Consider the following 24,775-nt stretch of genomic DNA (forward strand, 5'->3'; position numbering starts at 1 on the left):
AACAGCTGGATGTTTTTTTTTGTTTTACTTTTTATGAGCACCTGCAGATAAAAGAGATTTCACTCTGTCGTTGTTTATTGAATTTGTCTTTTAACTGGTATAACAAAAGCATACAGTGGCACATATTCACTTCTGTAACAAAAGCTTTGCCTTTTTCATCATTAAATGGTAACAATGGACAAGAAATTATAGAAATGCACATACAAAATGGGAAGTGCCCCATAATAATTTGAAGTCATTACATTTGTGCAATACATTGCTGGGAAAAAAAGAAATAAAAAAGAGGAAAGAAAAGATTAAATGTAGCTTATTCCGTGTGAATTAAACTGACAGAAAACAAAAAAAGCATACAAACTAGCCTTAGATCAAAAGTTGTGTAATGAAATATGAGTAAATATTGAAACCTGTTGTATGAGCCCTTTGACAAAATGAGTGGACCTAAAATTCTTAAACAGATCAAAGTTGAACATTTTGATCTCTAGAGAGACCTGCTCTCATGAAGAAAAACTCTTAAAATCCCAAATGCATTAAAACTTAACTTCCACGGGTCTTTTTTTAGTCACATTTCCATCATTAGAACAATTCAGCCATTTGCTCACAACAAAATTTCTATCACAAATATAAAAATAAAGGACATTAAAAGTGTAAACAATACATCAGCACAAAAGGGGACGGGGCTAAGTGAGAAAAACTTCTTCCTCTCTCGTAAATTCAAACTACAGTTTTATACTGTTCACGAACCAAATATAAACATGATTTCCCTCTAAGTAATTAACCTTTTCATTCTGGTCTGTTTTAACAATGGAAATTATAAAACATATATAATAGATACCATAACCACAAAAGAGTAAACGGTTTTCTGTAAGTACCTGGACATGGAAGATGTTGCTACACATCTAGAAATCTTCTAAAACACTTCCCTCGTAGATAACAAATCATACTTCTGTTTTTGCATATTTTGCATATATTGCAATCACTCTGACAGCCTGACTTCAGCCATTTTATCAAGTCAGTATGATAAACTGTGTGAAGGTTACCTGTGAACAAGTGTAAACACTGAGGAGACAAATGTTATACTGCCACACTGAGGACAGTGAATGCAAATACATCGGCATTTTCAGACAAGGCTCAGAAAAATAATCCCAGCATTATGCATGTTCTGTATATCTTGTAAAAAAGGTTTTAGTCAGGGGTAACTGAATCCCTTGAAAATCTAACAACCCCAACTAATGTTAAGAAAAATCATGAACATGACTTAAAAAAGCAAAATAATCTCAAGAACAGTTTCAAAAGACGTTGGATAATCCGGTAATTTGTGGGGATCCACTGATTTGGTGCGTGTGGCAATTTAAAATATTCCACTAACAAAATCCAGGAACCGCTACACAATTTTCTTAAGTCAAAACACAAATGTGAGTGTAAAACACTTGTCTTTGGGAAAATTATCTAATAATGTAGTACTTAAAGGTATCCTTTGCAGGATTGTCTGTTACGGTTTGGAAACACACTCACTAGTTAAAGTGAAGTTAGAAACAAACAACAGATTGCCTCTCATTTGCTGTTTGCCTCCCTAAATTTGATTTTTTTCTCTTGGATGCCTGCTGCTTACAGTCTGGCACCTGGTCGCTATGATGGAATAAGGCCCTGACCTCATGTGAGCGCTGGAGGGGTACACGCACATTAAAGTGCTCTATTTGAATTAAGAAAATACAGGCAAACAAATACACCCAGTAAAGATTGAGAGGGATTACTTTTGTATGAGTCAATAAATTGTTTACTGGGAAAATCCTGCATTGTATATCTTTAAGTACAAACGTAGGTGCAAAAAAATCTTTCCAAACATGTCGTTAGGAACATTTCAATAATCATGAGACATTTAGGTATAAATTAATCAAGAGTGATACTCCAAACAATCAATCAAAAAAAAAAAACCATTCCCCCGAATCTGAACAAATAACCGGACTGTCCATGCTTACATAAATTTTACATAACCCTTTGAAACCTGGGAAAATTGGCTTAACTTCTTTCAAAAACACAGGAAAAGGGCAATGAGCAACTTAAGAAAAAATGACCCAAACATGAGCAAAAAAGAAAAGTACAAAAAAATGCCTTTTTAAAAAAACTAAGAAAAAACAAGACTACAAATGTATTTTGTTGGATATTTTTCCTCATCTTTTTAAAAAAAAGTTTTCTAAAGCTACTAATTTCATGCAATTTGCGTGACACCGCTTCCCAAGTTGTGCATTGCCTTTTTCCCTGTATTTCTGAAAGAAATCAAACCAACTGGTTAAGATTTAGAAGACTTAAATACTTGTGAAAGCGTCTGAAGGCAGCACAAGAAAAGTGATATCAATCCTGGTTTCAGAGGGTTAAAAAGTCAACACTGGCTGACACCGTTAGCATGATGGCTTAATTGGTATGTCTCTAGATATTTGTCTTGAATCCTGAGATAAGTGATAACACATGATAATACACGGGAATCTTGAAGTCATCTTTGAACGTTTTCTGAATCACCCCTGGACGCTGGAATGATATGTACAATTTAGGACGAGTTTTTGATCAGAAGGCTCTAAGACTTAAATTTCAGCAAAATCTGAATATCAGCATAAGTGATTCGAGTGCATCAGGACACACAGGGATTTAACACAAAAGACATTTTGAGTAGCAATGTGAAAAATACTAAAAAAAAAAAAGGATTCAGGTAAAACATTTTAAGACGTATTAAAAAAACTAAGGGCGGAGAGAGCAAAAATGTTAAAAATGTTTAGAAAATAATACAATCATTCCTTCAACAGGCATAAAATCTCCATCTATTAAAAGTTCACAGCCATGTTTTTTTAAAAATACTGATTCGAAGAGTAGAGAGTAGCTTGGCATGAAGGTTGAAGAGCTGTGGATAACGCACACTGTTTTGGCTGTCACATAAACACACAAGCACACAACAAATAAAGTGTTTACAAAAACAGAAAAAAGGCAGGAATACTGATAGAAAGCCTTATTCAGCCTGTGATGTTTTGGTCAATGTTTTGTTGCGATTTCACTCAAAAATGTATAAAAAGTTTATTGGTCCAGTTTATTGGTCCTGGTTCGGAGACCAACTCCAACAATTCTTTAGGAAACATCCCTTTACAACTGCAACACCTCGCTGTTGTGAGGAGATGATCTCTTTGTCTTCATTTTTCAGCCACAAGCTTCAGGTCAGTTATCCTCTTCATCGTCGCTGACGAAGCTCCGCCCGTCCTGACTCGTCTCTCTCTCCCTGAGGAAGGTCTGTCTGATTGCCTCAAGCTCGGTCAGCTCAAGACGGACTTTCTCCAGGTGGAAGGAGCGGCGGTTCTGGATTTGTCGCATGGGGAACGGATTCATGTCCACAAAAGCGATGTTCATCAATTTCCTGGAAAAATGACAAATACAGTCTTATAAGTCAGGGTTAAATAATAATTCCTGTCAGTGTGTGTGTGACAGGGTCAGCAGCAGTATCACTAACGCTGAAATGACATTCATCCTCTGCAAAAAAAGAATATCTGAATGTCTAAGTTGAAAACCAAATATCAACCCAATTAACAAATACTCCAATAGCCAAATATTTGGGTCCAGCCCAAGCTCTGTGCTGTGCAGATTTGACATCCTGCTGTCCCTTTTACATATCTGTTTTAGCTTACTATGTGTATTCTTTACCAATATTTCCCAGTCATTTTTGTACAACTGTTATGATCAGCGTAATGCTTATTGCAGCGTCTACAGACGTAACCTCATCGGTCTGTATATTTACTGCTATTCTATGGTCAACTACCTTACTCCTTTTTACTGCAAACAGTCTGACCTCAGAAATACCAAAACAACTTGCAGTTACTGTACCTTGAGTCAAGGATTGTGCGTGTGAAGTATCTAAGATATTTGAAGATGGCTGTGGAATCCTGCAACTTCAAAAACTCCTCCTCTTTGTACTTGAAGAGAGCGAGGGCAAAGCGAAATATGATCTGTGGAGAAAAAGGATCAAAGCCGTGAAATCTACCTCATGACATTCAATGCGTGACCGTACACCGTGACACATCTTCCCTCAGACATGTTGAGCCACTTGTGAAGTCTGAAGGCGGTGTTTCTACATACAGTACAGTCCTTACTGTCTTGATATGAGGCAAAGGCTATTTATGTACCAAATAACATAAAAACTGATTCCCTACATTTATATAGTGCTTATAATCAATATTTCCATACCAACAACTGATCACATGACTAATTGTATGTGAGAGTGGTCTCTCTTAGTGATGAACCCAAAGAAAATTATCAACCAACACTGGAGTTCCCCTCAGCTCTACAGAGTGAGATAGCGTCTTAGAACTCATTTTTCTTGCCTGCATCTTTTCTCTAAATAGTGAACTGTTTGCGAACAAGTTCACCATGATGGTTTTAAAAGGTGACAGATTAAAAGTGGCCAATAATTAGTTATTGCCGGTTTGAAGGTTGAGTAGGTAACTTACTAAAAACTAACTTTTTGTCATATTTGCTAGAACTGTCACTATATCCTGTCAGTGGAACACAGGAAAGGAGAGGCACCACGCACTTCAACACTTCACCATCAGATACAGGAGAGGCCGCAATCCCGACCCCAAAGTGAGCGAGAGAGATACCGTGCACGAGCCTGGTGTGCAACCCTTTAATAACTGCTGGGTTACATGGTCATTCCTGTCACTGTGTGTGTGTGTGTGTGTGTGTGTGTGTGTGTGTGTGTGTGTGTGTGTGTGTGTGTGTGTGTGTGTGTGTGTGTGTGTGTGTGTGTGTGTGTGTGTGTGTGTGCTACAGGATCAGGATAAACAGACACAAAGAGGGAGTGTTGGGAACCTTTCTATGCAAACAGAAGCAGAGCCTACTAACTCCAAAACATTTAAGATTTAAGATGTATTTATCTATTGTTTTCTCACAAACACTGAAATGACATTTGTCCTCTGTAAAAAAAAAAAAAAAAAATCCCTTAAAATGAAAACCGAATACCTACCCCATTACAAATATCTGAAAAGCCAAATATTAGGGTCCAGCCCTATTATTCCCCACAACTCAAACTCCGCAAACTGCTACTGAGAAAAATAAAGACCTCACAAAGAGCTCTGCCTGCAATACATTCACAAAGCCACACAAACCAAAATTAAGACAGGAGATTCAGTGTGATACAAAGGGATACACATATGTAAAAAAAAAAAGAAACAGGCTAAAACACTTTTGTAGAGTTGAAGAGGAACTACAGAGCTAGGTGATAATGTCATGTGTGCTCCACTACATGAAAAACTAATTTATAAAGACGCTCATGGAGCTTAAACTTTGTACAGCCCTGATCCTTGGCAAGGTAAAAGAGGTCTAGAGACACAGTGGGTTAATATGTCAACCCAAAAAAAACTGGTGCTTTTTGGAACTTTACAATCAAATAGAGAACTAATCTAACATACAATATGTAGAGGTTGACAGACTTAAAGTTAAACAACTAAATGGCTTAAACACAATTTGCAAAAGTCTCCTTATCTAATTTTTTTAAATTTTCTTCAGAATTCTGGCATCACATCTGAAAGGAAACCTGATTATGTGAAGTTAGAGAGTCACAATTTTACTTTCTTGTCCGCCTCTCACCTTTGGCCCTTCGTACAGAAAGGCGTCCCAGATCTTGAAGAGGATGTCGCTCACCACGCTGTCCACAAACACCACCAGGAACCAGTTGAAGGTGATGAGGGAGAAGTCTACCTTGTACTGCTCAAAGTGGGCGTGAAGCCGAGGGAGCTTCTCACTCATCAGGTCTCTGAACACGCGCTGGTCAACCTGCAGACACAACCGACACATATTTACATTCTTTATCGCTAACAGAGATCTTTACTTACACAGGAGGAGAAAAAAAAACAGGGTTGAATGCAGCAGAAAACAAACAGGGCTGACTTTTTTTCTATGATCAGACATGACCTGCACCGTCACGTGAATATGACATCACTGACCAGAGAAACCTGTAAACACTAGTAAGGAGACAGCAACTCTCCTAGGCTAAGATTGAGAAGTCCAAATGCAAATCCAAACCGCTTTTCCTTCACCCAAGAGCCTCATGAGTTCAAGGACTACATGAAACAGAATTCATAAAGACTTAGGGAAAAGCTTTATTTATCCATTTTCTTTCAAAACTATGCTGCTTTCTTGAAGCCCTTTGTAATGTAAATCATAAAAAGTGCACAACAAATTCAATTCTGAGCATAAATATAATCATAGGTATGATAATTATTACTATTATTATTGTTGTCATTATTATCTGCTTCGCCCTGTGTGTACTCACCTTCTTGTTTCACGCACGTCATAATGGCAAAACAAGGACAACCCCATGAAAAATATTACATCATTACTGAGGTTAGAATTAAAATAAAAAGTAATAAAGGCTTCCAGTCACAGAAGTAAAATGTAATGATTGTTGCTCACACTCACCCTCCTTTCCCCTCATATTTATCGTCATGAATCCCAATATGATTTTATAAAAATAATAACTATGCAAGATATGTACAACGTTAGACCTGTTACTGTTCATATGAGCTCTCATCATGGCAGCTGCTCCAATACTTCCAAGTCATTTTACTCATTTAGGAACCTTCATAAACAAAAAGGGACTATTTGACCGCAGCCTTTGGGTCTTCCGATGCTTAGAATATTAACCTTTGAGCTTGTTTACCTGTGAGCCAAGCAGAGTCTTGGTGTAATAGTCTCTTGGCATGAAGACCTCCACAATTGCTATAAGGCTCCAGAAGGCGTCCTCTTGGTCCAGATAGAGCAAAGCAATAGCAGCCAGCCTGAAGAAATAACATGCAATAAAAAAAGAATGGTTATAATGCATAAAAGGAGAGAAGAAGAGACACCAGAACCCCTTTACTGTACCTGTTTAGTCCCTGGCAGTAGCCGATATCTGGATTCCTCCAGGAGAAAGCCATCAGGACGTTCCTGAGTTTCTGGATGCCGCCCGCGCTCGGGGAGGAATAGTGCTTGTTGTTGGGCAAAGTACGCAGCAAGTCCAGCTCGATCTGCTTTGAGGCCGGGTTGGGCTTGTCCCGCGCCACATTAAGTAAGGTCTCATAATAGTCGGGTGCCAGATGGTCCCGAAGTTTCTTGACATGGAAGGAAACACACCAACGCCACACCTGGGAGCGGTGCTCGTGGGGCACGCCGCAGCGGAACAGCGCCTTGAGCTCAGGGGAGCGAACCAGGTCTCTGTTCATGGTGCTGGCCAGATAGTTCTCCCACTTCACCCCGACGGACACCTCCTGATCGGTCATGGACAGGGACTTCAGCTCCAGAGCTCTCACCTTCGCAACCAGCTTCTCCTCCTCTTCCTCCTCCTCCGGGACCGTCTTGAAGCCGTACATGTCATACTCACTGAGGTCAAATCAAGGAAGAGCGAAATTGTGGAGAAATGATCATTAATCAGTGATGTTCAATCATTTCTAAAAGTTATTAACACTTTTAGACCCACACTCGCTGAACCTGCCCTCAGTGCTACATCATTTCTGGATCACCTGAATTTTTAACAATACTTTTGGACGAGCCCCAAAGGACGTGCCTGAGCTTACACAGAAGTCAAAGCAACAGCAAAAGCAAATTAAATACCAATTAGGAGAGCAAGTTTTTCCAGTCAAGAAAAATGGAAACAGATCTGGTGAGTGCACTGCATTTGCTTCTATCATCATCACATCTCCTTCTCTTATGCACAGGATTTATCCTGATTTGTTGTTTGATTTTGATAAAATTGATACTGAGTGGACTGAGACTTCTGTCTATGTTTTTCTTTTTAACTACAGTGTTATATTACTGTTCTCTGCATATATATATAATATGAAATTTAAAAAATTAATACAAATATACATTAAAAATTCTGTTTTTTATTTAATCCTTTTTGTATTGTTATAGCAAATTGTAAAAGCAATTTTAGCAATTATACTGCATTTTAACATTTTTACATACATTTAGAATTAGAATTATTTCAATCTGCTTCAACAACATACTCTATCAATATTTATAATTTAGTTTTAATAAAAATAATTATTGAGATTTTATTATTGGGATTCTATTATTATTATTTTTAAGTATTTTATTTGTATATAAACTTTTCTATATTCAACCAAGAGGTCCCTTGAGATTAAAATGTCTTATTCGAAGATGCACACCATTACACATGAAAGACAGCATTTCAAAAAAAGACAAGTTACAATCAAAAAGATACATGACACAAAATCCTATTTAGGAAAAGCAATTGCAGTCCTCAGCTAAATCATTTTTTTATCAGAGCTTTGAACTCTCCCTGGGAGACAAAATCATGAAGCTGTAGTGTGTTCTGAAGGTTACTTAAAGACCAGGGTGCAAAATAGGAGACAGCTGTTCTACCACATTCTGGATATCTGCTACAGCCACCTTATAGAAAAACAAAAACCATAACAGCTGTTGGTGAGTGACAGGAAAACATGCGCAGGCATTTTGGCAACAGAAGTGGCATTTTTCGCCATAAAATTCCTTGTTACCGAGTGAGAAAAGCCTATAAACATCCACAGAAGACTGGAAAATGTGTACAAGGACAACAAGGATTATGGAGCCAATTTTTGGCAGCTGTCCTCATCCTTGTACAAATGTTCCAGTCTTTTGTGAAGGTTTATAGAGGTTTCTCCCTCTGCAACAAGGAATTTTATGGACAACAATTCTACTTCTGTTGCTAAAATGCAAGTGCATGTTTTTGATGATGTAGGCTGTAAAGGAAGCTACAGTTCATACCTGACAGTATTGGGTTTAAAGATGGGGTGCTCTTGCTGATCGGAGCTCTCTGCCTGCAGCGCATCCTCCAGTAATCTTGAGATGACCTCTCGGGCTGGACTCTGCTCTGAGGACGAACATACTGGCATCTTCACTTCTTGAAGCAGCACCAGATACTTACTCTCCACCTGGCACAGCTTGGCTTCCAGGGCCGTGTACTGCAGCAAAGATAACAGAGGAATGTAATTAGTGTCTTTGTTATCATTACTGATGGTAGAGAGGTTAGAGTTTGTTATTCATTGTTCCTTCTTGGCATTTTTAGGAATATGGGGCAGCAGCTAAGGTCGATGCTAAACTTCCCCTAAAAGCTGCTCAGACTTCCTGTTTCTATTAACAGAATAATGCACCGTTAACACAAGACAGTACCTTTGCTTCTAAAGCCTTTTCCCTGCTCTCCGCGTTCCTGCGTAATACTGTCAGCTCCAGGATCTCTTTGTTCAGGAACTTGTTCTGGGATTTGTAGCCTTCAAGACTGTCCTGAAATTGTAGAAACAAGCATTCCGTTAACCAGGTCCAAACTAAACCAGAGCATTATCAAACCGTGATAAAATAAAATTGTAGCTAAAGAAATTAATACTACAATGTCTGTAGTTCTATAAGCTTGCTATATCATCTTTAACAACCATGCATGTGGTTTAAAGTCTCTGAAAACATGGCTTGAAATAGTAAAAATGCACATATTGTATCAAAGTTGAGTGTCTCAATAAGTATCTACAAAAATCTGAGTGAAAATAAATGTTTGAAACTATTAGAAAACCAAGTTGAAAACAGCTCATTTTGAGGATAATAGCATTTCTCCAGACTGTGTGGGCATGGCAGATCACGATTTGATTGACACCTCCTTAGATCCCACCTTTGTCCAATGTCTTGCGTCTCCATGACAGCCATGCCGTGCTCTGGATAATGGAACGGTGCATTCCAACAGCGTTCCGAACTTACCAACGGTCCAGTTTGTGCCTGAGTACACTCCAGTTCTCAGAGTGAGTTGGTGGATTTCCATTAACCCTCAAAAAATTCAAATTGAAACTGCGAATATAAAATTCCCCTAGTGGAAACACGTCATTTTATTTAAAAAAACTCCCATTTATTGCAAAAAAGTTTTTACTTTCACATGAGGTGGTATTTAAGGCAATTCCAAAAAGCTATATTTAGTTAAACTGCAATGGAAACACTTTCTGGGCTTTTATAGGTCCCTCATATGTGGCCACTCACACGTATAAGGGGCTTGTCTTTTCATTATTGTTTACATAAAATGTAAACGATGTCGCCTTTGAATGGACATAGTGACGGCGTCTGTATCTGTAATGGAAACCCACCTAGTATTTCTGAAAGCACCCTATTGAAAGGAACGTTGAAGGATTTCAGTTTGGCATGTTTAATTAGTATCAACCGACACCTGACTTTGAATTTTTTGATTTGCTTTATCCACATTACGTGATATGTATCGGGGATAATCACAGCCAAATAAATCCAGCTTCAGGAAACTGAAAAAACTAAAAAGACGATATTTCAAATTTGGGCTAGTGGCTGATCATTTTTAAATGCTTTTTATTATGCATTTAAGACCCTAAATTACATATTGATAAAGCTTTTGATTATTTGGGTTCCTAGAGGCTTTAAGTGTTTCCTTCTGTACCTTGAGGATGTCCACTTCCTGCTGGTCTCTGTTGGGAGGTGGTGACCCGTTGCCTGGATTGCAGCTCTGCTCGGAGCTCTGCTGCGACAGTTTAATGATAACTTCGTCCTTGGCCTGGATGGTCTCCATCAGCATGCCCAGCTGGTCGTTTATCTCCCCCACCTTTATCTTCAGGCCCTTCAGCTCCTGTTGCAGACTCTCCTTCTCCAGGGCGAGACGCTCCATGTGGCCGCACAGGGACTGAACCTGTCCGTCCTTTTCCTGAAGCAGGGCCTCCCACTGAGCGGCCTCTTCCTTGCTAACTGCCGGACCTTGAGTCTGGTCTGAAGCAGCAGATGAACCTGGGATCGGCGGTGGACGGCGCAGTGGCAGCCTTTCACACTGGGAGGTCCTCAAAGTCTGCTGCAGAAGTCTCACCAGCTCCTGGTTGAGTAAAAGAGATTTTTTAAATTTAAAATTAAAAATTTAAAAATTTAATTTAAATCAACACATCATCTTGAAGTATCAAGATCATGCCTTTAATTAAATCCCCAAGAAACGTCATTATAATGAGTTCGATGTTGACTTTTGTCCTTATGGGGAAAATTCACAAATATGTAATAAAGAAATCAATTAAAAAAATGCACATGTCAGGGACAGCTGCACATTCTATTTGCTGAGATTTTACCTGCATAACAGCTTACCATATTTACTATGGACTGAATTTTAATTACATTTCATACACTACATTTTGTTTTTGTACTTTAATTCTTTGTTGTTTGTAACGTTTGTTGCTGCCTGTCTAGGCCACGACACTCTTGAAGAAGAGACTTTTAGTCTCAAGAGGTTATTCTGGTTAAATAGTGGTTAAATAAATAAAAAATAAAAAGGCTGGAATGCAGAACTTTTGTTTCTCACTTCTGGCAGGGACAAATATTACACAAACAATGAGGGTGCATGTGTTAGGAACAAGAACACTTTTCTTTTAGGTCAGATTCTCTGGCTGGTTCAGATGAGTTTTATTCACTGCGCAGTTGAGACAAAAGTTCACAACAAGGATGTTGAAGTTTTTCTGAAGATCATCATTTAGCATAAGGTTTTAAACTATTAAATCAAGGCTAGCCCAAAACAATCGGTCGTGAGCTGGGCTTATCAAGCTTTCTGAGTGACAACAAAGATGAACAGAACTCAGGAAACCTTTGACAGGATAATACAATCTCATTTAATCTGCCCAAATCCCTTCAAAATCCCTTCGAGATTTTAATCAATGTTGAATAGTTTGTCTCAGCACAGAGCATATAAAGCAGCAGGAATTTAATCAGTAAACAGGAATGTCAATAGCACATGATCAAACTAAAACTATGAGGTAATATACTTTCTTTTTCACATGCTCATGATAGAGCTGAGCTCACCACATGTCCCCAGCCTCCCAGAGTGCTCTCTTCAAGTCTTCCTGTGAAAATACTTTGACTCTAATCATTTCTCCAAGTTTCTTTAAAGCTCTTTTGAATTAGCTTCTTAGGACTTCTCTGCCATACTAGCAGCTGATCTGCTGCCACAGTCTCTCTCTCCCTCCTGCCCCCCTTAGCTCTGGCTGGCTGACGTAAAGCGCATCACTGTCAGTGCGCCAGCATGGAAAAGTGGCCACAGACACGACTATTCCAGTGTACTGTGGAATTCAGAGAGCTTAATAGGTTTAATCAGCACTGTGAGAACTCATTTGACAAGGGCTTAATGTAACGGATGTTGATTTTTACAGAAAAGTCCTTTACTCCAGCTTTAACACTGCTGGATGCAAAGGCATAATGAGCTTACAGTAAAGTAAATAACAGAATGTACGTTCCACAAACATCAGTTATTAATGTCTGTATTAACATGTATATTATATAATATAATTTTATTTTCTACAACTAATAACAATAGGAGTTTACAAAGTGTTGCCACAGTTTGCAGCCTGTTATTTTACTTTAAATTCATCTACAAAATTAATTTATATTCTGTTAGATTTGCCCTATGACAGACACCTATGACTGCATATATATATATGTATATATATATACACACACACATATATACATATATATGTGTGGTATGTGTATGTGTGTATATCTATATCTATCTATCTATATATATATATATATACATATATATATACACACACACACAATATATCCATTTTATTTCTTTTACTTTTTCAATTTAGGTTTTATTGGCTTTATTGCTCTTTTTTTTGCTTCTGTTGTTGTCGTTTTTGGTCTATATCATTGTATTATTTTATACTGACATTTTTCGTCTTGCAGCTTGTAGTATTTGTCCTCTGGTTTTAATTTTCTCCTAACTCTACCCTTGTTTTTCTATGTATCTCATTTGTATTTATTTATTATGTTAATTTCTTTTTTCTCTCTATTTTCTTTTTCTTTTTTTGCAAAATCTATTCATACCCTTGACCCTTTCTCTTTGCCCCGCTCTACTTGGTGTAACTTAATAGCTCATTAACTTTATGAAGTGATCACATTTCGACACCATTTCACATTGGAGAAGCCATTATCTTTAGTGTGGCTATTTTTTATGCACGCACTAAACTGCCTGCATCAGGATGCATCAGGATCTTTGTAGCTTACCACTTTAGCTAAATAACTTCCTGGAAGAAACCCTGCTAGTCCACACTGTTTGTCAGAGGCCACAGTCATACTGACCTTAGCAGCAACATGCAGCACAGCCACCACTACACCCACATTACCAATTACATGCAATGACAGAGCCTGAAATTCAATAACAAAAGTTTACCATCATATCATTATAAGTATATACTGTGGTTAATGTGTAAAAACAGGGCTCACACAGTTGCACTGATGTGTGTGTGTGACATGTGACTTTACAAGAACGCAACCACATGCACCTGGTCACACAAATGCAAACATAGTAACTGTGACGCACAAACTGAATACACAGTTTATATTGGCAACCGTTTTCTAAAAAATGCAAAAATTGTCCTCAGAGAGGTCAGAGGATTTCTTTGCAACATTACGAACAAATTCAGTCTAAGCCCAACATCACAGCAATGTCAGGTTTGGTCCATTTGAGCTTAATGGTGCTAGGAGTGACTGAATATTTCCAACACCAGTTCTGCAGCTGGCCAGCTGACTGCGTTACTCAGAGTTACTCAGATAATTCTTACTAAAGTTCAAGCTGGCAGTAAACCGCTTCACAGGGGAATCATACACACACACATTATTCATCTGCTAACTGTTGCAGCCTTGTTTCAAAACACGAAAATAAGAGAGAAATGGGAAGGAACAAGGCAGCTGCCAGTGTTGTGAGGAGAACTGCTGTTTCCTCGTTTCTTGCTAAAGTGTGACTAATCATTCGCTGTCTTCCTGTATTAGTGAGAGCATCAGGATTACAACAAACTGCTCAGTCAGACACCAAAACCTCAAGCTTGTGCTGAATTAACTGAAATGATAGTAAAATCACTCGAGTGAGCCTGGAATGAATGTGAATAATTCACACATTATGAAATTAATCCTGGTGCTTTACAGTTAAATGTGAAAACCCGTAAGTCTCTGCTATATTCTTTGTAAGATACTACAATGTCTGTTAACAAGACCACTGGTAAGATGACTAACACATTTTCCTAACGCACAGAAGGTGAGCAGAATGTGGAAGATAGTGTGCAAAAAAGTATCCAGATATACTATGAGCGACAGCAACATTCAGGGCACCTATTGAGCCGAAGCAATGGCTTGCTGTTGCTCTTGAAATAGATTAAAGGTGTGCAAAACGTTGCTAAAACAGAGCCAGGGCAAGCCATTCTTCAAACAAGCTACACATGGCTTAGCGGGTTTGCTGATGCAGAGCGGGTTATCTCCACTGGGTAAACACTCGGTACGTTCACATGCACAGTTTAGTGGAGCTGCAGTTATAGCTCGATTAGGTCATTTAATTGGAATACTGTCCTTGTCCCAGAATACACGCACCAGGAGAGAATCCATTTATTGATGAAGTATCTCCAACTCCACCAAGGCAGGTGGACATATGCCCCCTTTCAGCTAATTGCTATAGACCTATTTTTTTTTTTATACAGGTTCTGCTATAGACCGAATCACAATGTGTAATGGTTTATTTACAGTAACTTTGGGATAGAAAATCGCTGAGTCACATACATATAATCAAACAGCACTGAGCAAACTTTGCCTTCATTGATTAGTTTTAAGCCACCTAAAAAAAATAAAGTACAGTCTCACGACACCGGCACAGAAACTAAGCGATGTCCTGCTGTTGACGTGTATGCTACATTGAGAATATTTTCACCACTTTACCTTGCTGTAAGACAGCCCTTACTGATGGGGATTTGAAGCCATTATATTAAAAAAAATATCAGACTCCATGAAGAAAAACAGTCATTTTATTCCACTGAACAGCAAAGTTGCTGCTCTGCCGCTGCCTCCATCAGCTGTTGTGGAAGGTAAAGTGGAGCAAATATTCAAATAAAGTGCACGCTTCAAATGATACTGATTGTGGTATTAAAGTACAGTAACATGCAAAATTATCATACGCCTCCCATTCACCTCCACGGAATGTGAGCAAAGGGGCGAGTAAAAAAATAACAGTTTTCGGTGGCAAAACAAATTTACATCTTTGCATCACATAGAGTTCAACTTTGGTGAACTTTGACCAACAAAGTTGCAGCCTCAGCAAAGGAGTATGTGTGCAACAGATGCTGGTTGATGCTGTGTTTAACCAGCTGATCTTGTTTCTTACTGGAAGATTCAAACTGCCCCACATGAGAGATGCTGCCTGGCTGTCAGTGAAATGGAATATGTACCAATAACGTCATATTTTGCATTATCTATTAGAACGCTAGATAACATCTGTGAGCAAGCTAGCTGTCTGTGTGCAGCACACCCGCCACCGCTCACATTTAACAGGAATATCGCCTCAGCAGGTGACGGTCATTCAAGTTCATTTGCGCACATGTGACCGTGTCTGGATGGACAGGAGAACTTCCAGAAACTTCAGAGGACTTTCTGAATGAAGCTAAATTGGTAAAAATGTAATTAAATCTTTATCTTTAGGTAATGACATTTTGTACATATGATAACATTTCTCCATCTTTATACTTCCCCTGAATCACATGTTTCATTTAATTCACTTATGTGAAAAGCGAGTGAGATAAGTGTACCTTCTGACTGGCCAGCTCCTCTCTGAGTTTGGTCGCTTCCTGCTGCATGCGGCTGAGTTCTTCCTGTTGGCTCTGGAGGCGAAGCTGCATCTCCAAAGGTTTGCTGCCATTACAATCCACTAGGGAGCTCTCTGTACTGCGCGCCTCAGCATTACGCCCGAACCTTCCGGCGCCCATCATGTCTCGGAGCAAAGGCTTCTTGGGCCGCGATGAGTTGCGCATTAAGTCGAAAGTAAAAGCTGAACCGAAGGAATCTGTAAATAAGCAATAAAGCAGAGTCAGGCAGCTGGAGCAGGCAGAAACATGCGGGAAAAATGCATTGTTTGTCCATTTGTCATAGTGTTGAGCAAATGAGTGGAGCAATAAAAGACAATTCTTCTCTGGGGAATGTAAGCTGTGTGTGAATATTAAAGCAGCAGGGAGCAGACGTACGTCTGTGTGTGTCAGGATGAGGTTTCTGTTCAGGGCAGTCCTTGGGTGGGGCGTCCACCAGCTCCCACTCCTCTGCGCTGCTGTTGCTGTGGGTATAAAACACACTGCGTCTGCTCTCTCCTCCTCTGCCTGGCCGCAGATAAGACATGGAGTTCCTGACAGAACAGAAACCAGACGGCAGTGTGAGTAAGACCACAAGTGTGGAGTATCAGAGGACATAAAGTGATTGCGGATATGTGAGAGCTTTAAAAATCCTCAGGGATCATGGGAAAACTGACAGGAAGTCTGATGCCCTGCTACATTGTTAACGGCAACATAAGCAGAAACGGCCTTTGTTGAGGTCTTAAAAGTATTCCCAAAAGACACAGGGCAACAGAACTGCAGCTATACAGAGGTAAAAATACACACAATACAGCTCAGCAAGGTTACACTCAATGGGAGATAATGACTTACAAATAAATAAGAAATAACATAAATGGAACACATTTTTGAAAGTAAAATCAACAGGGTCATGTTTCACCATAAGCCCACACAGACTCACACCTCTAAATGTGAGATCACTGCAACCTCCTGACTATTTGTGTGCAGCAGAATGCAGCTCTTGCCGTCCTCACACCTCATATACACTGGACGTGTTTCAGCCACGTTTCTCTATCGTTCACCTCATGTCCATGTGACTGGAAATGCACTTCGATTTTAATCATTGCAACTGTCTACAGCTCCCTGTGATGGACGCTTCACGAGCATAACTGACATAACATCACATTTCTGGTGTTGACACTCTTGAGCTTCAGCTGCTTCTGCTCTGATTGTGAGTTATAACACTATGAATTTTCAAATATGGGAATAAATCCTCATAATACGTGAGCAGACTGGTGAGGAACTTTAAGAAGTAGGAGTAGCATTTAGAGCAAAACAATTCATTATCATCATTTTAATCAAAATTTGCCTTTCTGCAATTGCCACATAACATTTATTTGCAATATTTATTTATTGCAATATTTGTTGAAGGCAAAATGTGTGTCAAAATACCACGTACAGACACATTTTAAATCACATACTGCCATGCTGCAGAGATGTTCTGTCTCACACTTCATGTTCTACAGACTTAACCCTATGAAACCTGAAACGACATCACTTTTCATGTGCTGCTTTTAGACGCCTTTCTCAAAATTTAAACCCATTAACCCTGAGCAAACTTGTTTGTTTTGTTGAAAATTTGACTAATTATAGGTAATTTTCTTTTTACTAACTTCTACCTAATTTTTAGGTAATCTATTCTCTCGTTGCTCGTTGCCTTCCTCCCATGTTCTCCCATGGCCAATTTGCTCAAGTTTCAAAGGGTTAAGAAAACACCTATGTTTGGTACTGATTCTTGGAAAAATCACACCACAATTATCTCAATATATTTTTTCTGGAATATAAAAAAATAGAGATGTAAAAATTATAATTCCCTCTTACATTGCAATACTGGTCAGAATAACTGCATTCTGGTATTTTTTTCAACATCATCCAGCCCTGGTAGCACTGCAGCTCAAATGCTGTGGATTCCTGTGCACTTTTATAAGTGAACTATTTTTCCATCACAAAGCAAATTCCAAGCCATGTCACATTTTTAGCATTTCAGTGTCATTTGAAAAGATGTGTTGTATGGTCCAAAAGGGGAACTGTTGATGGCTGCATGCTGGAGCAACTAGTGAACTATGGATGTAACCATTTCCTCTGCTGCATTCGACCACAGGAAGAGCTGAATAGGTATTTTCTTTCCTCAATACTCTACCAGGGCACATGGCGGACAAACTAGTTGTGCCTGTTTGGCAAGGACTCAAAAAAACCTTAAAAACCATGAGTACGATATAATCTTACAAGGTTGCAGAAAGCCTTTGTTCAGCCATACCTGAGTTCTGTACCAAAGTTTCTGAGGGAGAAGTTGAGGGGGTTCGTGGACGCAGCAGAAGGCCCTCTGGCTGACTGGATCCCCACCATTCCCCCGCCATCTGTCTCTGTCTCCATGGCAAAGTCGCTGCGGACCTTCTCCATGCTCTCACTTAGCTTCTCAAAGATGGGCGCATCTGAAGTAAAACACATCGGACGCCATTAGAAAAACATAATGATAATATTGCATTCTTTACATCACCACCAGTTGTTGAGGAAATGATATTGTCATGACTGCAAATGGTTTCCAAAGTCAAGTGAAGAAATATCTTGAGTTGCCCAGAATTCTATTTGCAGCAGGGTGGATGTCTGTGGTTTCATGGGCAGCTCTCTAAACCGTCAGAAAATACAGTATGCAGCATTTCTGAACACAGAAAGCTAAATATAAATGTTTCTCTTTGTATGAAGTTAGCTGGTTAAGTGTGGGAATGTTTCATAGAGCAGTGATTCTCAAAGTGGGGGTCATGGAATCAGTAGGAAAGAGAGAATATGTTTTGGATGTCTGGTATGATTTGTATACTTAGGCACAGAGGCCCTGAAGTCCCCTTTAAATCAACTCTTCACATGTATTTACGGCAGACATGTTGGCCGAGGATACATGTTTCTCCACTTTGATGGTTTATTTTACTGTTAATAGCACTTTTGTTAACAGCAGTGAGTCATGATCTGCCTGTCTGGTTGGTGACTGTATTTTTATGCAGTTATATAGTTATAGTTATATATAGTTATATATTTTTATTATATAATATCTTTCTATGACACCAAAGAGTGGCACTTATCTGCAAATCAATTCAGAAAAACATTAACTCAAAAAAAAAAAAAGGCAGGGGTCAGTCCCAGAGGTCCACAGCACACTGACAGGGAGTCATCGGAAAGTTTTTTAGATTTAGCAAATTATTATTATAATATCATTATTTTAAAAAATAATAAAAAAAAATAATAATATTACTTAATTATTATTATTATGCAGTTGAGAAAAGGGCTCATTGTTCACATTTTTTCCAAATCTAAAATAGATCATAAATTACATATTGATCTGACAACTTTATGGCTATTCTCTTGGTTGTTCTTTTTAGATTGTTAGATTTTAGAGGTGTAAAAAATGCACTTCATCAAATGATTCCAAGGGATGCACATGAGGAGGTTCCCACTTGGTATATTCTCTATATTTTGAGAGGCCCTTGGCTGAAAAAAAAAAGGGGAACCAGTGTTATTAACGGCCAAACGGCTCCACAGTTAGCCGTCAGGGCCAAGAGGGAAACCAGCTGCAACCGCATAGTTGTTGTTACACTTTAATTTAAGTACTACAATAATCTAACTCCTTTTGCTCTAAAAAAAACCTTTGAACTGACTCTGACAAACAAATCCTGCCATCCTCTCTGAAGTTGTGCCAGCTTTAATTAATAAAGAAAATTAGTTACACGTGTTACATTATGGTCTGTTTGGACATGCTGCATCTCGACCTTTACACCCTTTTACAAGACAGTCTCGAATCTTCATCTTAATCTTTCATGAGCCATGCCAAAGAAAAAAAGAAAAAAAAGGGCAACATAAAACATTCAATGCCCTCTGCACAGCTAGAGGGAACATTCCAGTTAAGGAGACCTTTACTGATTTCACATGTCTTTCCTGCACCCACACATGACATCACAGCGTGCTGACAAAAGGTCAAGGTCGTCTGAGACAGAGACAACACAGAGTGTTAAAAGAATAATGTATGAAAACAAAACATCAGTGAAGCACTTCTGTATTCTGTATTTCTTTAAATCAGGAACAGCTGATTTTTGCAAAACTGTTGATTTGAGATGATTATTGTATGGCCTGAGCAATGTTGACAAAATCAATATATTTGACTAAAACCCTCCATTTAGTATGTGTTTATATACACTGATAACAAGAGTATTTGTGCTTTTTTAAGATGGATACACATTCAAAAACATTTTTGTTAAAAGCAAACCAAAAAACAGTGTGTATGCTGGGAAGTACATTTTATATCTCTAATATCTTGTAGATATTTGGGTTATTTCTCACTAACTTGATTTTTGCCTTCTTCTGAAGTTTTTGAAAGAAACTGAGCCACTTAGCTCAGGCTTAAAAGGGTTAATGACAATCACCTGCCATTTTACTAAAATCACCTCTGGTTTGCAGCCGAAATGTCTGCGATCAAATACTCTGTATACCTCTCCAGTTTCACCTCTGTGTAGCAATATAGATCCCAGACTCAAACTATGATTCTTTCCCAGTTTGGATGCAGTTGAACTACTTTTTGAAATAGTTTTACTTTGACAGGCTTTAGTTTTTAAGAGTAGTTAAGATGTAAATAAACTACTTTTTATTGAGAGCTAGCTGGTAGTTTGGTACAGTTTTAATGTAGTTTCCCCGACACTGCCTCTGCTTTATACTGTAAATGCTGTTGAGCTTTATTTACTCTGTCCTGTTACAGTAATAGATGCATGTGAGAACATTTGACAACAGCAAGCAGTTCACACAAAGAGATTTCTGTTTCAATGAGTGCATTTAAATGAACACACCCCAGATAAAGTAGATCTTTTGCACTTTGTTGATTTCAGATTAATCAGTGCTTCTCATAACCACTCCTACACGCTCCTGTAGGAGCTTGGGAAACTTGCGACAAAATCACTTCTGTTTGTAGCACTTGTGTAAATATTAACCGATCAGACAAAGGTGTTTACCTTCACCTGGTGCATGAAAGTAAGGAGGCAGTGAAAGTCAGTATCCATATATACCGTACGTGTGTGTGTGTGTGTGTGTGTGTGTGTGTGTGTGTGTGTGTATACTACAGCTGTAATAATAAGTCAGTTAATTGATTAATTGATAAAAATGAATTTAATAGCCAGCTGATTCATTGTTTCAGTAATTTTTTTTAACAAAATGATAAACATTTGCCGTTTCGAACCTCTTTAATGTGAAAATTTGCAGTTTTTCTTTGTCAACTTCATCTCCAGCTGTGGGAACGTGATTGCTTTGTTTTTTTTTTTTTTACTTCTTTTGACATTTTAAGATGAAACTATTAAATCATAAAAAAACAATTAGGGATGCATGATATTGTACTTTCTGCCGACATACGATATGCCAATATATACCACCTCATTTGGCCATCAAACGATACCAATATCGATATATCCACTTTTTTTCCCCACCTAATTTAAGAGATCAAGTCTCTTCTGTAGTGGAATTAAAATCATATTAGGCATACTCTTATCATGATGGCCCACCAGCAGATGAAGACATGAAACACAATTCTATTCAAAGTATATAATATTTACTCATTGCGGAGAATATGAAAAATCCGTCAATTTAGGGTTGATGTTTTGCACATGTTCAATTTGTCTTTATCGATATCGATGACATGCCATTACCGTGCATCTCTGCAAATAATCCATAGTTTCAGTGTATTCCACCCTACCATTGTCTTTGCCCACGAGGCCGGTAGGAGGGTAGGCCAAGGTCGGGGAGCTCCAGCTGTCTCTCTGACCGGAGCCTCGTGTGTTGCTGTACTCCCAACGTTTCTGCTGCAACTGCTGGAGCCAGTAAAGCATCACCTGCTTGCTGGGAGCCTAGAAACACAAAAACAAACAAACAAACAAACAAACAAACAAACAAACAAACAAACACACACACACACATATACACAATGTTAGTTACAATTGAATCATATTTTAGGGATAAAAGGTTAAAAGAAATCTCAAAAATAAGTATCACTGGAAGCCTTGGAAAATAATAATAGCTGTGAATTAACCCTTTGGGACTGTTTGACTGGGACTGGGACTGTCGCACACACATCCATCAAAGCATAAATACAGCCATTGTACTGTATTATTTCCGGGTGTCATTCTGGGCTTTTGCCTTAAAATTTGTAATTTTTACTATTTTCCACCTGATGATGTCTTTTTTGGGGTTATTTTAACCATATTTGGCACATGGAGAAAATACATGCTATTTCCTCTCGGTGCACTGTCACAATCAATGTTGCTGCACATCACTGACATATCCCAGGCTGTGATACTCAGAAAAAAAATAAACTTTGCATCTAGTATATTGTGTTATTTTTCTTAATCTAAAGCATATTTGGGAATGACAAAAACCTGGCATTTAAAGCAGACCTTTTAGCCTGATTTTAAAAAGAGCATTTTGTGCGCAGAGCGGTATGAGTGAGTATTTGAAACTGCACAAAAAAAAAGTATGAAAAATAAATGTTGCTGCTAATCAGTGACATATCCTATACTGTGATAATCAAAAAATAATAATTTCCTTTTTAATATTATTATATCTTTATTATATGTTTTTATATTTTTTTATTAATTATTATATTAATTATTAGAAATAATTACATTTTTTAAACCTACAAACAGTGACATTATGACAGAAACCTGGAATTTAAAGGGTTAACATTCCAAAAATTAATGAATATTTGATTTTAATGGTTAAGACTGATGTTGGTTTAAAAAATAACTCAATGAAAGTAGAAAATAATATTGCGTAATATTTTTTAAAACTTGATTTTGAAAAGCACACTTTGAGCGCAGGGTGGTATGAGTGTGAGTAATATTAAAGGTGGCCCTAAAGGTTAAATAAAGCATATGAAAAAGCCCAGGAGCACTGTAAATAGCAGCTTACTATTAGGATCTGTCATGTGAACGAGGGCAGACGCTGGTTTCAGTCTCAGTTCCAGCCTCGGGCCCTGCAAGCTGTCTGGTATTAACCATTCTCACCATCTGCTGAAAATGCCCCAGACTCCAGGCAGAGTGAGAGCAGAGGCACCTGTCTTAAAAACCAGTCAGTCATGTGACAGCAGAGATCATCACATGAGTTGAGCCTTTACAAAAAAAAAAGGTGTCATGAGGGCGGATGAGCTCATGTGCATGTAAATCTTAGTCTAAAATTATCTCTGAATGTAAACAGAGGGCTGACAGTGAGTTTGGGGCCAATCAGCTGAGTTATGTGCCTACTAAGCTCTTGTCTGACAAACATGATCCACGTGTGTAATCGATTTCTTTTAGCCAGCTTTTCTTAAAAGCTGTCAAAGTACACTTTTGTCAGCAGAAATATTAGGAAATGTTTGCCTAATATCAAAGCTGGGAATAAAATCAAGTTAGGATGGGTGTGTCTGCCTTTTTCCACTCATAAGAAAGGAAGTGACAAATGACAGCAAAGCAGTGCAACAACATGCTGAAAAAGTTGCTACCTTAAGGAGAAACTCCTTCCCGGTGGTGCGGATCTCAAACTGGCCCTCCTCTCCCTCCACCACGTAGTTGAAGGAGGCATCGCCAATCTCGATGTGCCCGAGAGGCAAGGCATCTTGGGGTGTCTTGAAGTAATACAAATAACATTTCCTCGGATCGTACACGAACCACCTCGGCTTGTACCCCCTCAGAGGCCCCTTGCCGGACAGTTTGTTCAAGTAGCCGCACAGTTTGGAGGCCTGCTCCCGCGCGCCCTCGACCTCGGACACATCCACGGACTTGGAGGCCACGATCCGCGAGGCTGTGCAGGAGTTTGCCTCGCTGCCATCCTCCTCTTCGTGCATCTTTCCTCGAAGTTTCTTCTTCTAGCAGCGCAGCAGCGGATGCCCACTCCTGTTTCCATCCGCATGACTGCCTGCCTCTTGCGCAGGGGCGCATGGGAGATGTAGTTTATTGCAGCGGTGACGTGGTGTGCGGCATGTGAGAGGCAGTGGCACCGCTAGGTGGTGGTGTTTGACCACGTGTGCAACCCAACTTCAGACGCTTCAGCTGCTATAAAGAGGTAGAAAATAGTTAGGTAAGTTACCTGTTACAAGTACAGGAGGAGAAAAGCTCCTGATTTCCTGCTAAAATCCCCATAATTAGAGATTGGGTGAAGTCAGGTAGTGTGGGACAAATATGGTTTTACATCTTTGGGCTCTTTATCCTTAAGGTTTAACATTTTCATTGAGTAAATTGGCTAAATTTCTTTCAAAAACATGGGAAGAAGGCAGTGAGCAATGAAAGAAGTTACCCCCAAACTAGAGAAAACTTAGTGAAAAGTACAACAAAAAAGAAAGAAAAAAACTAAAATAAAAATAACATTTAAAAAAAAACAAAGAAATGACCTGAAAAAGGTGCTAAGTAATTTTTAATTTTGACATAATTTCTAATATGTTATAATGATCATTATGAATATAGGTTTGTCACTTCTTTAAAATATCTTTCTAAATCTACTTCTTGCAACCCATGCTAGAAAATGTGTAATACATGCATTTAACTCTAAAATGTAGTAAAGTAGGAGTATAAACTGAAATACTATGCCAAAGTTCCTCACTTTGCACTTAGTAGTACTCGGCTAAATATACTTAGCTGCATTCCACCACTGCTGATCTCTGTGTCTTTAAACAGAACTTAACCCCAGATTTCTCTGTGTCAATTTGTTTGTGTAATTTGTTTAAAAACAAAATATTCTATATTACATGCACCATGTTACCACAATATTATATCAATTTAAAACAATATCTGAAGTGAATACACAACCATGCCACCAATAAATGCAGTAAGGTTAAAAAAAATTATTATACTGGCCATTCAATTCCCTAATGGTTTGCATGCATAATCTCATAAATTCCTGGTTAGATTTTTGCTGGGGACTTAGTTGCTTACCATTTCCTTCTTGCACTCCTCATGTTTCATGTCTTTACCTATACTTTCAATATATCCAAAAAAGGCAATAAGAAAAGGAAACAAAAATCTTGACATTTGCATCCAAATTATGAAGTAGGAAAATAAAAAGTGGATACAATGAAATAAAAGAGCATCACTTAAAAC

General features: G+C 38.6%; 1 protein-coding gene across 2 annotated transcripts; it reads right to left on the reverse strand.

Annotated features, from left to right (window-relative positions):
* Window positions 1–53: 53 nt before the first annotated feature.
* Window positions 54–23,753, reverse strand: tbc1d2b (TBC1 domain family, member 2B). 2 transcript variants are annotated; one of them, XM_088080562.1, is made up of 13 exons: window positions 23,185–23,753; window positions 21,406–21,556; window positions 17,941–18,115; window positions 16,044–16,198; window positions 15,612–15,865; window positions 10,451–10,873; window positions 9,181–9,291; window positions 8,776–8,972; window positions 6,895–7,389; window positions 6,692–6,809; window positions 5,620–5,805; window positions 3,859–3,980; window positions 54–3,394 (listed from the first exon to the last, which is right to left on the reverse strand). In XM_088080562.1, the coding sequence occupies exons 1-13, from the start codon at window positions 23,524–23,526 to the stop codon at window positions 3,199–3,201; spliced, it is 2,925 nt and encodes a 974-aa protein (XP_087936688.1). In that variant the 5' UTR covers window positions 23,527–23,753; the 3' UTR covers window positions 54–3,198. The 2 variants fall into 2 exon arrangements, with proteins under 2 accessions (XP_087936688.1, XP_087936689.1); XM_088080563.1 differs by lacking the exon at window positions 23,185–23,753 and adding an exon at window positions 22,617–23,132.
* Window positions 23,754–24,775: the final 1,022 nt, after the last annotated feature.

The sequence above is a fragment of the Plectropomus leopardus genome, chromosome 7, assembly GCF_026936395.1.
Source record: "Plectropomus leopardus strain MGB_pleo_1.0 chromosome 7, ASM2693639v1, whole genome shotgun sequence".
Taxonomy (NCBI): domain Eukaryota; kingdom Metazoa; phylum Chordata; class Actinopteri; order Perciformes; family Serranidae; genus Plectropomus; species Plectropomus leopardus.